This window comes from Otolemur garnettii, unplaced genomic scaffold (genome assembly GCF_000181295.1).
Source record: "Otolemur garnettii isolate 467f Iridium unplaced genomic scaffold, OtoGar3 scaffold00090, whole genome shotgun sequence".
NCBI classification, from domain to species: domain Eukaryota; kingdom Metazoa; phylum Chordata; class Mammalia; order Primates; family Galagidae; genus Otolemur; species Otolemur garnettii.
The window spans coordinates 1,055,059-1,069,162 of record NW_003852485.1 but is presented as its reverse complement, the minus strand read 5'-3'; the positions used below and the strand labels follow the sequence as shown (position 1 = coordinate 1,069,162).

Genomic DNA, 14,104 nt, shown 5'->3' with positions numbered 1-14,104 from the left:
CTTGATATTTAAGGACGCACGCTTCCCCCAGCGTACACTAAAACTACTGCCCACAACTGTAAGCGTTGTTCATATGTTTACATACAGAAAATTAAGAATGGATAGAATTTCAGGAGCTGATAGTTTTTAGGTCAGATGATTAGAAAAGATCTTGGGGGTTGGGGGAGACAAGAAACATACCCAGCAGGTAACCATCAAGGCATACGTATAATGCACACTGGCTTACAAATGGCAATGAGGGAGCACAAAATGTGCCCAGGTATCTAAGAGGGTCCTGGGAAATGGGCAGTAAAGAATAAAATCACATCATTCTGCAAAGTGGTGGGCCAAAATTTAATAAGCCAAAATTAACATTAAAAATACCATGTGCATTGGGGCTCATTTATAGTACCCTTACCCCCACCCCCACTAAAATAATTTGGGAGTGAGCTTTAATTTTGAAAGGGAGATGTTGAAAAATATACCAACGTTTTGGAAAATTATAATTATTGCCCACTTTCAAAAATAATCTTCTGGAATATTTTAGATCTAAATTTGATGGACACCAATATTATTCTTTTGCTAATGGATTTATGTCAAAAAATGGAATGGGTATAAATTTTGATTATTTTAAAATTCAAACCTTTTAGAAGGAAAGCTTGACTCCTTATCTTTTGAGTTATCGGCAGTAATCAGAAGGTTCCTCCACAAGGCAGTCTTTGACATTTCATCAGAAATATTGATCACAGATGGGTCATCTCTAGATAGAAGTTTATCCAAAATGAAATAATAAACAATAAAGAAGTAGTTGCAGTTATTCAATGACAGAATCTAAATATAGGACAACCTTATGTCTTTGTAGAGTATGTTTTCCCAATTTTTTTTTATTGTAGTAAAGTACACATAAGATAAAATTTGCCATTTTAACCATTTTTAAATGTCCAGTTCTGTGTTATTAAAAACATTCATAATGTCATGCAACCATCCCTCACATCCATCTCTGGAACTCTTTCTATCTTGTAAAACTGAAACTTTTATAAAACTGAAAACCCAGTAAACAGTAACTCCATTTCCTCCTCCTCCTAGCTCCTGGAAACCACCATTCTACTCTCTGTCTCTGTGATTTTGAATACGTGCCTCACGTAAGTGGCATCATGAAGCATTTGTCTTTTTGTGACTGGCTTATTTCACTTACGGTAATGTTCTCAAATTTCATCCACGTTTAGCATGTGCCAGGATTTCCTTCCTTTTAAGTCTGAATAATGTTCTATTATATATATATGCCACATTTTGCTTATTATACAGTATTTTGATAATTAAAATGGAGAAGTATTATATATTTCAGTTATTAAAAAATTGTAAAAAATAAATTTTAAATAAAAGCTTAAGCTGTAAGATACTGATTTGGCCTGCAATGTTCTTAATTCACTTCAACTTAACAGGGATTTAGGCTCTGCACATCCATTGCCTTAGCTCTTGTTCCTAACTTTCACAGCGTCATAGTTTACTTTCCCGCTGTGCTCAGACATGTCAGTGGCTCCTCCTTACTCACTCTGATGCCAAGTCCTTAGAATGGCCTCTAAGTCCCTGTCCTCCCTCCCACTCTGACTTCACCTCCTGCCATTGCATCCCTGCTCCCTCCTCTCCAGCCACAAAGCAAGGGCTTGCTGACTGTTCTGGAACACTACAGGCTTGTTGCTGTCTTGGAGCCTAGTAATGTCCTTCCTTCAACTAATAATATCCCTTCCTATGATGTGACCATTCCCCTCCTTTGTTTAAATGTCACCTTCTCAGACAGGCTCACTTTGCTCTACTGCGAAGTGCTAGTTCCATCCTCTCATAGCACTTCGATATTTTTTTTGTTTTTGATTGTATTTTTCATAATATGAAATACTATACTACGTGACATGATCATTTGCTTATATTCTGTCTGTTCTACTTGAATATAAGTTTCATGAGGGCCAGGATTCTTAACCACTCGTTCACTGCTGTTCCCCTAAGGGCTGCACCTTTGGCTCTCACTCAGTAAGTATTTGTTGAATAAATGAATGCGGCCTGTGTATTTGACAAGAGTCTTTCTAAATACACTGGGGAAACCTACAATGGCAGGGCCTGTACTATGCTGGGGGCTCTTTTCACATTTTAAAAATAGTACCAATTACAAGTAATATTAGGATGCTCCACAACATCTCCTGGGCTAGAAACTTAACCAATGGCAGCAGCAAATAATCATGAACTCAGTGAAAGAGAGTTTCGGTAAATAAGAGGAAAGCTCTCACTTTACTATACGTAGGGAAGAGATTCTGCCATGGAAAAATCACATCTCCAGTGACCCTACACTGACCTCACGTGACCCTCATTCATGGTTCTTCACAAGAGATTGATGAAGTCAACTTTTATGAGGAACAAAACTCTGGATCTTCCTTCCTTGCCCAACTGAGAAACATATTCTTTAATTCCTCTAATCCCTCCATCCCTTAGTCTTCCTAGAAAGAGTTTCCTAGTAACAAAGAATGAGATCAACTAATTTCCAAAAGTATCTTGAGAAATAAGTTTTTTGTATTATGTGAAGAAAAGTCTTGAGTCTTAAAGAAGAGCAAACTCTTAAAAATACTAAATTAAACAAAGCTAAACATGTTTTTTAAAATATGTAGTACTACTTAGATTGTTTCATATGCTAATATGCATTGTGAATTTCCAAACTGGAATGTAGTTATGGAACATTTTCCAAACTTATTTAACCACAAAGCCCTTTTGAGAGTGGTACCACATGAGAGGAGGTGTCTACAGAATATACTTGGGAATATGCTGATTCAACTACACAACCAACAGGATTTTAAAATTTAAATGTTGTAAAAAAAAAAAAAAACGATAAAATGCTTTCTATACTTGTACTCACCCTTAAGTGGTATGTAATTATACTTCTTAAAATTCTAGGGAACATGATTTTAGAGTCAGACTCTGAAGATCCAGAAGATTCTCTCCTATCTTATTTGTCCACACTTTGACAAATTCCTTTCTCTGACAAAAGACTTCTCTGTTTTTTTTTTTTTATTGGCATAACCTTAAATTGTCCCTAAGCACATCTTTGAGGTAATAAAATTGGGTACTAAATGGAATATCAAATAGAATTGTAGAGGGAAACTATTTAAATTATACTGAAAGGGAAAGAAAAAGATATTTTTGGCTGAATACTTGCAAAAGCTTTTATTATAACATGTTCCTAAGAATAATAAGATACTATTATAGTCCAGTTCGGGGGTAGAGGGAAGCGGGAGGGGGGACGGAGGATGTATGGCAGAGGGAGGGAGGGCATGAGGTGGGGTCTCACTGAATGTGCACATTGTGAGGGTGTATAACACGCCCCCTGGGTGAGGGGCTCTGCTACGAAAGGAACTTTGCCCTGGAAGTGAAAATTATGTAACCTAAATTTTGGACCCTCATATTCATTTGAATAAAGTTTTTTTTAAAGTTTTTATTATAATTTATAGTAGTTTGCTTTATTTTGCTATATCTTTGTTCATAAAGGAGATTAGCATATTTTGGAGAACTGCATAAATATTTCCTAAAATGACTGAAATGACTCAATCCTTCCACTCAAGAAACACATTATCTCTTTGAAAATGCCTTTTTTAGAGGCAAAGTCACAGAATTAAAGCATTTATCTATGATCAGTTTGGTGAATATATCTGTATTTATACCCAAAGCAAATCTATCTTTCACATACATTATAAAATATGGGAAGAAAATACTTCAGACAACAGCCGCCATCCTGCTTCCTTATTTGCAAGTATACCCAAATAGCATGTCGTCAGTCACACAGCTAATACTGGCAGAACTCAGTACTGGGACTCAATAATCTGATCCTTACTTTCAGCTCTTTCTACTCTAATACAATTCAACAAACCTACATGGGAGGCCATGCAGTATGAAATTCTCCCGTATAGTACATATCAACACATTTCGTTACTTAATTGTGTTTTTAAATTTACGTCTTACCTGTAATGTCCTTCCAATGGGAGTTGTACTGTGCCCTCATCTTCCATAGCCAGCATACTTTGTTCTTCCTGGAAAGACAAATGTGAAGCATACAAAGTGAACCTGATGAATCTCCATTTTACATTAAAGAAGAAACACAGATTAATGTTTCATTATCTCATTAACCTCCGGACCTTCCACTCTGTTTGCATTTATTAATGTTAGCGCAGGTCTTTTCAATAAAGTATCAACTACTAAGAACATAAGTAATTAATGAGAGTCTCATAACACAAAGTAATTTAAATGCTAACAACAATCTCCTTCATGTCACTCAAGGAAAAACTGGTTAAATTCCAAGTATATTTTTAAAAAAGTAATCTACATTTACAGTGACACTAGCATGGGTAACAGTAATGTAATCAGTTCTATTGTTATAAAGTTAAGATTATATTCTCAGAATGCTCTATTAGGAGGGAATGAGGACTGTACCCATAGCAGTGGTTCTCAAACTTGAGTTTACATCAGAATCACCCAAAGGGCTTGTTAAACATATAGATTGCTAGGTCCAACCTCCAGGGATTCTGACTCAGTGAGCCTGGAGTACAGAGAACTCAAGAATTTGTAGTTCTAACAAGATCCTAGGTGATGATGATTATGCTGGTCTGGGGACCATACTTAGACAATCACTGTTCTAGAGACTTGGAACAAGGCAATGAATGTATCTTCCTGCACAGATCAAAACACAGGCGTGCCTCGCTGGAGGAGAAAACTAAGCAGTTTGACTCCACTTAGCTGCATTTTAGTCTTCTACGCCTCAAATTTCTTCTTATAGTGATAATATTCTACCTTTCTCCAAAGGGTAGAAATAATTCACATATTCACACATAAATTTCTTTATATATAACATTTTTAAAACCTGTATCTTTGGAATAAAGATAATCTTATGACTGGCTAACCATACTGAAATATCCTGGCTTAGTTTTCAAATAACTTTTGAAAGTTATCAACAAACTTTTTCCATGCACCAAAATAGACAGTTATCTATGGGTTATAACTCTTAATGCATTTATTTTCAAACGGGTCAATTAGCATGGCTTAGGTTCAAAGAATTGTTTTGGGTCATTTAAAAATGGCTCTAACTCTAGAATTAAGATTTTTAGATGTTATAGACATGAAGGACTAGGTGACCTCTTGCCTGAATGGAAACTGATGAGAGAAAATAGGGATGGCCCTGAAGGCTCTTTTTTTTCCCTCTTTCAGTAGCTTGGTAGAGTTAACTGGCCTAAACCAGCTTCCAGAGAGACCTTTCATTGATGTCATTATTCCTAGTGGACAAGGTTGTTCCTAGGGTCCTCGGTAATCAGATCTTGGCCCTCCACCCATGCACTCCATAATCTGAAAATCCCATACCATATTTCTCCCTACTTAAAGAAACCAAGTGTTTTCCAGTGCCTCTTCAGCTAACCTATGAATATATAATGCCATCTGGTGCAGGTCTCACTCACTCAGATTCAATCTCACTCACTCTTGGAGTGCTCTCCTAACCTCAGGCCAAGGCAGGCCCCTCTCTGCTGGGACTCTGGCTGTGGCACATGCAGAATCTATTAACTCTACTGGGAATAAATGGAAAGGCCAGAGATTATGCAAGCTCTGCTATTTCTCAGCTTCTAAGCTTCCCCTCCAGAAACCGTATGTTATATTTATACTCAGTGGGGCTAATGGTATGTGTGTTACCCCTTGCAATCCAGGAACGAATTTAATTATCTTTCTCTGCTGTAATTCAAAGGGGTAAAGAAAAGGGCCATTTAGGGTCCATTGGATAAGTTTTATTACTTGTATATCATGCTTATTCCCCTTGTCATTTGACAGTACTATTTTTAGAATGAAATCAAGGTACGTAGACAATACCATTGATTTGAAATTACCTTCAAGCACCGCAGAACTGATATGCAGCCTAGACTGAGGTGTGCCTTGCAACTGAGATAGTCGCCATATGCGGAATACAATACATACATCCCATAAACTTATATGCACATCCTGAAGGCCATGGACAGCACATTTGTGTCATTTCAGGCAGAAAAGGTTAATTTTTCTATAGGAGCAATGATGATTACATTTAGTAATACCAAAGGCTATTTAAGTAAAACCAAGATACAAGCAAAATGCAATTCTTCCTTGGATGTCCACTGAAAGATGAAGTCTAGTATGTTACATCCTGGAGCCAGGATAAAATGTCAAGCCAGGTAGAAAGGTTTAAAAGGTAGTAAAGTCCCACAAAGCCTAAGAGAACAACAGTACAGTAATTGCTTAGGTTACCTGGCAGCAGAGAAGGAAAGCTCGAGATTCACTCTAACAGTAAAAATTGGACCAAAGCACTGTGAACAATTTTGGTTTTTCTTCAGATGATTTTCCACTTTTCTCTCAAATTGCTTTCAATAATTATTTTGCACTCTGTGGCTTGTTAGCATGTGTGGGCTTTATACTAGTCATAATTCTATCCAAACAAAAACTCATCACCTCTAAAGATAGCTCTTCCAAGCCATGCTTATCTGAAGAGAAGGGTGGCAGAGCAGCCGCTGCCTCCAGCGCCAGAAGGAAGCCGGGTGGGCCCCCGAGCGTAGGGACAGAGGGCCGGCTGCATCCTGGCAGCACCGGGAGGAAGCCAAAAGGGAGGCTTTCTGAGGAGGAGCCGTCACCACAATCACAACCTAGGTTATCTCCATCACAGCAGAAATGAGAGTGAGAGGATCATGATGCTAACTGGGTATCTGCCACCTGCCAAGTCAGAAGTACCTTGAAATGAGTTCCATTCAGCCCTGAGTTTATGCAGCATCCGTCAAAAATAGGTGGCGTTCTCCAACATGGGGAGATGCTACAAGGATGATGGCCAAAATTTGCTCAAGATCCTTGCAGGGATATTTACTGTGACTTAGTGCCATCTCTTAAAAGACAGTGAAAATGCTTTTGAGATACAAAGTAAGACAAGGACAATTCATGCTATATCCAGTAAAGGGCTGGAAAATTGAGGCTTAGAAAAACAAACGTACTCCACAGCACATGAACATGAACTGAGCATGTATTATGTGACAGGCACATAGTGAGCCAGAAGAATGATCCAGGGGTTATTAATAAATCCAGCAAATGATATACACGGCAGGTAGTGTGCCAGGTACTAGGGAACAACAATGGAAACAGAGAAATAAGCCCTCCTGTTAGAGGATATGAAGGATCACCATGAAAAGCACCGGAGCAGAGGCTTCTAGGCGGGAAGAAACCATGAAGGCCATCATAAAAGGGAGGAATAAATAAGATGGGTTTGCAAGACTGCAAACAACTAGCCTGGTAAGAGCCAAAGGCCTTCATTGAGTAGAAACAAAAAATAAAATTGAAGTCAAATTCTGGTGTGTTTTGATAAGCAGGATGTTATATATCAAATTACAGTATGAATCTGAATTGTATTCTGCGATAGCATAAAAATGACCGTACACATATCATGATACCTAACAAATGCTTCATCCTTTACCCAGCTTTAGTGAAATGGGTAACATCTGTTAACTATAATCCATTTTTGCAGCAAAATCTGTATCTATATAGGAAAGTAAGAGACTTAGAATATCTTGAAGCACAAACAACAGCAGAGAGCCAATGTTTGCAAGGATGCTTAGAATATTAGAGAGAAAATATTCATCAGTTTTAGAATTCACAGATCTTAAGAAATGGAAGGGACTTTATAGGTCACACTCAACCCCTTTATTTCACCCAAGATTAAAACAAAGTCTACAGAACTTAAGAAGTGTTAAATCATTTCCTTCACCAATGACTAATCAAGTAGACAAAGCTGCAAACATTACATATATACACATAAAATCTCTGAAAATCACAAATGTTATATTTATAAGAAGTATGATTTCCATTCAATAGAAGAGTTGATACATAAAACCACTCACTAAAAGCTGAACAGGAAAAATAGGGAGGGGTTCCATATAGAATTCATATAAATACATGGAGGTGCCTTATTTTTCATCAGAATATTTGATTCAGTTTTTCTAAGTGATTATACATATACTATTATAAATTTTAAAATTCCGATAGAGTATTCTTGTATTTAGAAGATAGTATTCTGGAGATCCAGATTCTGTGGTTTAAGGAAAGGACTTACCTTAAAGTTTAGCATGCATCAGAATCACCTGGAGGTCTTATTAACAAAGATGGTTGGCCCCATCCGCAGGGTTTTTATTTAAGAGGTCTGTAATAAGGCCCAAGAATTTGCATTCTAACAAGCTTCCAGGTGTTGGCTGATGCAGCAGAAGTTCTAGAACCACACTTTGGAAAACCACCACTTGAGGACGAAGAATAGATTTGCACCACCCTACAATTCAACTAGAGATGATATTGGTCTGTGTAATAATTTGGCCACGATTCCCAATCCAAAACCAGTTCTGACCTTTCCTAGCAGTAAGACATCCTCTGCAATTTTTTCAGTTGCTCTTGTTTTTAGATTGATTTTATGCTTTCTTGACTTTTTTCGTGATTCTGCTTTATATAGATCAAAAGGATCTGCGCCCTCTTTTTGTTTACTCCTATAGTGTGTATGTTAGAGTGAACTCCCAGTGAATCAAGAGTATCAGTATCATGATCGTTTCTACAGAACTGAATTTCTGGAAGTTATCTAACATTAACCCTTTTCCCCCCGCCTAGCAGCAAACATTCTGCTGGGGCTTTCTGCTTTGAACAGTAGCCTTTTGACAAATATGAGCAATGTCCTAGAGAATATTTAAGTAGGAAGGAAGGCATGTTGGTACTCTGAGCACATTTGGACATCCAGAATTTGATTCTGCAGTCTTCCCTTTACACAGAGCAATGTGCAAAATGTCAGGGTTCCAATATTCATTTCTACCCTGATTATAATCCTTTCTTTCTAAAAACTGAAGCATATGCATATGCATATGCATGAAGTACATGAAAATTTGGAACAGAAGCTCTGCGACCTTGGACTGGCCTGTGTAGCTATTTATTCTGCTTAACTCATTATTGAATTTTAAGGTCAAATGAATGTTTTCTCAGTGCCATAAGACCAGAAATGGGCTACTGATAGGAAAACCCTGGAGGATAAAGGTACAAGCTTGTAACTATCATCAAAAGGACAAGAGGTGAGCCTACTTTAAATTCAAGTCTCAGGGAGCTGAGACATTTCTGCCATTTACCATCTTGCCAGATCACGATCAAAGTTACTCAATTAATTTGAGCAATTGCAGAAATGCAACATTTCTGGAGAACTTGTCCTTTTACCACCTTAACATGCAATTCCTTAAGGCTGGGCCTTGGTATGCGACGCCATGGTAAGATCATATCCTTCCATTGAGTCCTAAGCCTCAAGAAAACAAAATCCCGAGATCTGGGCAAATCAACAGTTTAAGATTTAACATAATCTTCCTTATATCTTCCTACTCTCTTTACTGATGATACTCTTTTAATACTAATCCCAAACTAGAAAGAGAACATCATTAAACTTCCTTTCTCTCTCCAGTCTGATAGAGAATGAGCTGTCTTTGCACTAGTCAGGACGATATTTTAATGTTCAACTATGGATTATCCTTGACTGTATTATTGCCTTTCTTTTTCCTTTCTGTGTGGTGAGATCACATGAATCCACCTAAGTTTTAAAGATGTGTAAACCTGCATGGTTAATATGCTGCAAGGCTTTCCCTCCAACTTGGATCTGAAGGTTATAACTGTAACACTCCCCAGTAAATTTGTAATGGTTGTATCCCCTCAGAAAGCATGAGTTCTAGGAATTTAGTGATATTTAGTTACTTCTAATGTCTTTATCTTCACTATTGGAAAATCTCACTGAAGTACAGTGGGTGTACAATGTAAAAAGATTAGAAGCTCATGACTCTTTGCCCTGTGAGATTCATAAAATGGACATATGGCACACAGGCATGCAAGTGCCGTACGTACACACCTATGTGAAAGTTCTGGGCAATGGGAATAGCAAATTCTAATACATTTATGATCATAATCAAACTTGTTCCCTCTTATTTCTGAGGAAAATAAAAGGTAAACCTAAAATTTTCTTTGAATCATAGTAGGGAAGAATTTTAACCATAATTAGTAGATTACATATCATTTTTCAGTTTTTGGAGTTCTGAGGGCAAGACTGTCCGGTGGCATGCGTATCACCTAAGGAGAATGTTATGAAAGAGAGATGAGTACGGCTGGCACACTAACTAGCTTATTCTACCAGAAGCAGTAAAGGCATTTGAAAGAAAATAAAAGTAGAAAAATAAAACAAAATAACATATTGATGTTAATTCTTGAGCATAATTAATAATACAATAAGTCCTCACTTAAAGTTGTTGATAGTTTCTTGGAAACTGCAACTTCAAGCAAAACACGTATGAGGGAACCAAATTTACCTCAGGCTAATTGTTAGAAACAGGAGTTAAGTTCCTACGGCATATTTCTGATGACAAAAATATTGCTAAACTTCTAAATACAGACTTAAAGTACTTTTGATATTAAACATTGAAATGAATGTGAGCTATATATACATTAAGAAAGATTAATAAAAACAAGTAAGAAAATGAATTACCCAAATTTTGATGATTCAATGAGTGATGGTGGGTATAGAGGTGATGGGTTAAATTAAATAAATGTTTGCAGAGCAAAACCATTAAGGAGCACATTCTATTACCACACAGTTCAAAAACAGTAACCAATACGGACTGGCTTGCTGAGCAATTTCATACTGCACTGTTTGTTATTGTGCATTTGTTATTCATTTTTCATTCATTTCCCAACTTGCTTATTCCAATTCAAAGTATGGGTATCCAGAGCCTGTCCCAGCAGCTCAGGGTGCGAGGCAGGAACCCATCCTGGACAGGAGGCCACCCCATGGTGGAGTGCACACACACACACGCCCACTCACTCAGACTGGGAACATGTGGAAATAGCAATTCACCTAAATGGCACACCTCTGAGATGAGGAGGAAACCAGAGTCCCTACAGAAAACCCATGAAGACGTAGGGAGAACTCCACATAGAGAGACAGTGGCCCCCACTGGGAATTAATTTTTTTTTCTCATCAATGTTGTAATAAAACAATGTTATTTGAGGACCTGCTGTACTGAAATTATCAGAAGATTTAATATAATCTTCCAGATTAAGGAAGAGAAGTTCGAAGCCAATGAGTTCTGTCTTCAAAATTATTTTCTTTGGAATTTAAACTTTCTTGGAAATTGTTTTAATCTGAGTGATTTTAATAGAGAAACCTAAGTATGGATAACCTAAAGGCTTTAGAATTTCCATATTCTTGTGCCCATCTTATTCAAATTTCACCTGAGCCAAATTCTGTCATATTTTTCTGGAATGATATCTGAAAATGAGAGCAAATATTTACTAAAGCCCTAAAAGGAAATAGAGAATATAAAAATACACTAAATTATTATTTTTATAATAATACTCTAGTACTTAATAAGTATTATTTTATAATAATAACTCTAATACTTAAATAAGAATATGTCAAACAGAAAAAAATAACAAAATATTTTCAGTTTTACATTAATATTATTAATAGTATGATTCTAAGTATACCTCTACAACATTTAGAAAAATTAATATGTTCATACAGAATTAAGATGTGTCGTAATGATCATCCTCTATATATGGGAATCCATTAGCAGTGATGGACCATCATGGAAAGTGAAGGAACCATCAATCACACACTCTATAGCCAAATTTATACAAATTTCTGAGCAGAAACTGCATTAGATTTTGTGGCCTAATCTGGCCTCACTGAATGAACAAACCCTAAGACCCCTGAAACATTTCCCCAAAGGAAATAGAGAATATATTCATAGTTTGAGAAAATACTCTATAGATAGGAAACTGGGCACACTTACTGACCACTGTAGAAGCAAGAAAAATAGAAAGAATAAGGTATATTTCTCATAAAACATTTTTCAATGTCATTTCTATTCACCTAGAAGTTTTATTTTTGTGTTTTACAATGTACGGTTCAATTATTTTGCTGACTATAGTAATAGTCATTTTTTTTCCATTTGTACACTGTGTACTTAAAAAAAAGTTATGATTAGTCTTCAAAATAGACCCAAGCTAACATATGAACTTTAAATATGTCATAAACTTAAAACAAATTGTTATAACTTATGAAACAGGATAGGATAAATCCGTAGTCTGAAAATAATTATATCTCCCAAGTTTCTGAAACATTTACTCAATCTTAAATCAACCTGAAGGCCAAAGAGATCATTTTTCCTGTTAAGCATTTCACATATTTCAAGAATAATCAATTTCATATTAGAATCTTTCGATTACAACTCTGTTTCTTAGGAAAATACCTTTGGTAGTAACGTGTCTTTTTTCTTTTCACATATTTTCCTAAAAAGCAATTATTGCGTGTCCATAATCTGAAAACGCATCAGCAAGTTTCTGCCATCCGCAAGGGAGAAATCAGAAAAAAATCAGCCTTTAGGATAAATAAGTATAAAGTATTTGCATATTGCGTTAGAATTTGGTTTCCTTCTGTAAGCTCTTCATACTCTCTTCTCAAATATTTATGATTTTAAACATTAAACTTTCAAATTACATCACCCATGTTAATAATCACTGTCTAAAAATAAAACAATAGTTTTGTAAATCAACCAGAAATTTAAGGTTACTAAACTTACTTCACTTTGCAAAGAGTTATTACTATATTCTTTTTTCCTTCTTTATAAAATACTGATTTTTACTCGGACTTACTTCTTTTTCAGCATCTTCTAGTTTCTTTTTCTTACTCTCAGGCATTAAATCATCCAACCAGCTGAGTTCACGTTTGGTAAATAACAAGTCCATCAACTTTCTTACAAATACCAGGGCTAACACCTGAAGTAAATAATAAAATAGTTCAAAATGGAAAAGATAGAAGTTGTAGATTTGCTTGTTTGTTTTGGGGGGAAAATCAATCTCTATTAGGGCTGAGATTAAAGCAACATTTGAAGATACGTGTGTATAACGATACGTGTGCCTGGTGTTCTGCTTCCTCCATTTCCTTTTTTTAATCCCTAGGATAATGGCTATGATTTTACCCAATAGTGGAGTTATTTAAAGAAGTTGTTTAAAACATTATAAAATGTATTTGACTATGCTCCTTTAAATACATGTAGTTAATAGCTTATACTATATTAAATGAACATTAGAACATTCTTGTCTATGCTGATAATTTTTAAAGTTATTTAGAGTCATTCAAATTCACTATAGTTTTGAAGTATTTGAAAATTGTCTGAAACATTTCATGCACTTTTTATTTTTAAAATGTCCCTGACTTTTTGGATTTGCTAATATGTCTTTAATGTTAAATTTTGAAAGTTTACATTTTTCCAACCAGCTTCAATTAATTTAAACCACTACACACATTCAGAATGAAAGAGACAAAACTAATAGGAAACCCTGAAATTCACAGATACTCTCAAATTTGATCTTAGTCACTAGTTTTAGTACAAAACTTTGTACTGGGATTTCCAATAATCGCTCAACATGATTCCATAGTTCAAATTTTAGCTTGTGTATTTGTGTTTCCAAAGAGACCAGAAAATAAGAATAAGAGAAAAAGAGTTGACGAAAGTTTCATACCATCATGGGAAAGACAATAGCAGCTCTTGAAACTTTTATTATCCACAAAAGGCCAAGGCAGCTCATCTGAATGATTGTGAAGAGATGGACTTTTCGAAGTGGTACATGCCTCAGATATATAAAATCTGGTTGATGTTTTGCAGGCATCCAGAAGAGCTTTATTCTATCAAAGAACTAAAAGATTAAACAGACTAAATTTCTCTTAGGAGTAAGACAACAATAGAAGTAGGAAGATGTTTAATATGGTCCAAACTTTCAGGTTCGCATAACATATCTGGATTGCACTATAGTTGATCCTGATTTGAGCATCAGGATGATGGGATTGTTATGCTTACACTCTCAATTTCTGTAATTTCAGTTTAAAAATATTCCATGCTTTCTCAAATACAATTATAAATTAGGAGAGTTTAAAAATGGAAAAGCCAATGCTACACCTTGCTGTCTTGGACAGCAGAGCCTGGGAGTAAATGCATGATCACCATCCTCTTTTTAATTGTCACACAGCAATCTC

General features: G+C 36.0%; 1 protein-coding gene across 5 annotated transcripts in view; it reads right to left on the bottom strand.

Moving 5' to 3' along the window:
* The window catches only part of SLC4A10 (solute carrier family 4 member 10), a 307,175-nt gene that overhangs the window by 5,866 nt on the left and 287,205 nt on the right, over nucleotides 1-14,104 (bottom strand). For all 5 annotated transcript variants that reach the window (XM_003795138.2, XM_003795139.2, XM_023516344.1 and 2 more), the window contains 4 exons: nucleotides 13,594-13,767; nucleotides 12,724-12,846; nucleotides 3,979-4,046; nucleotides 623-739 (listed from right to left, as the gene is read on the bottom strand). In XM_003795138.2, coding sequence (XP_003795186.1) covers nucleotides 623-739; nucleotides 3,979-4,046; nucleotides 12,724-12,846; nucleotides 13,594-13,767 — 482 coding nt within the window. The remainder of the gene's footprint in view (nucleotides 1-622; nucleotides 740-3,978; nucleotides 4,047-12,723; nucleotides 12,847-13,593; nucleotides 13,768-14,104) is intronic.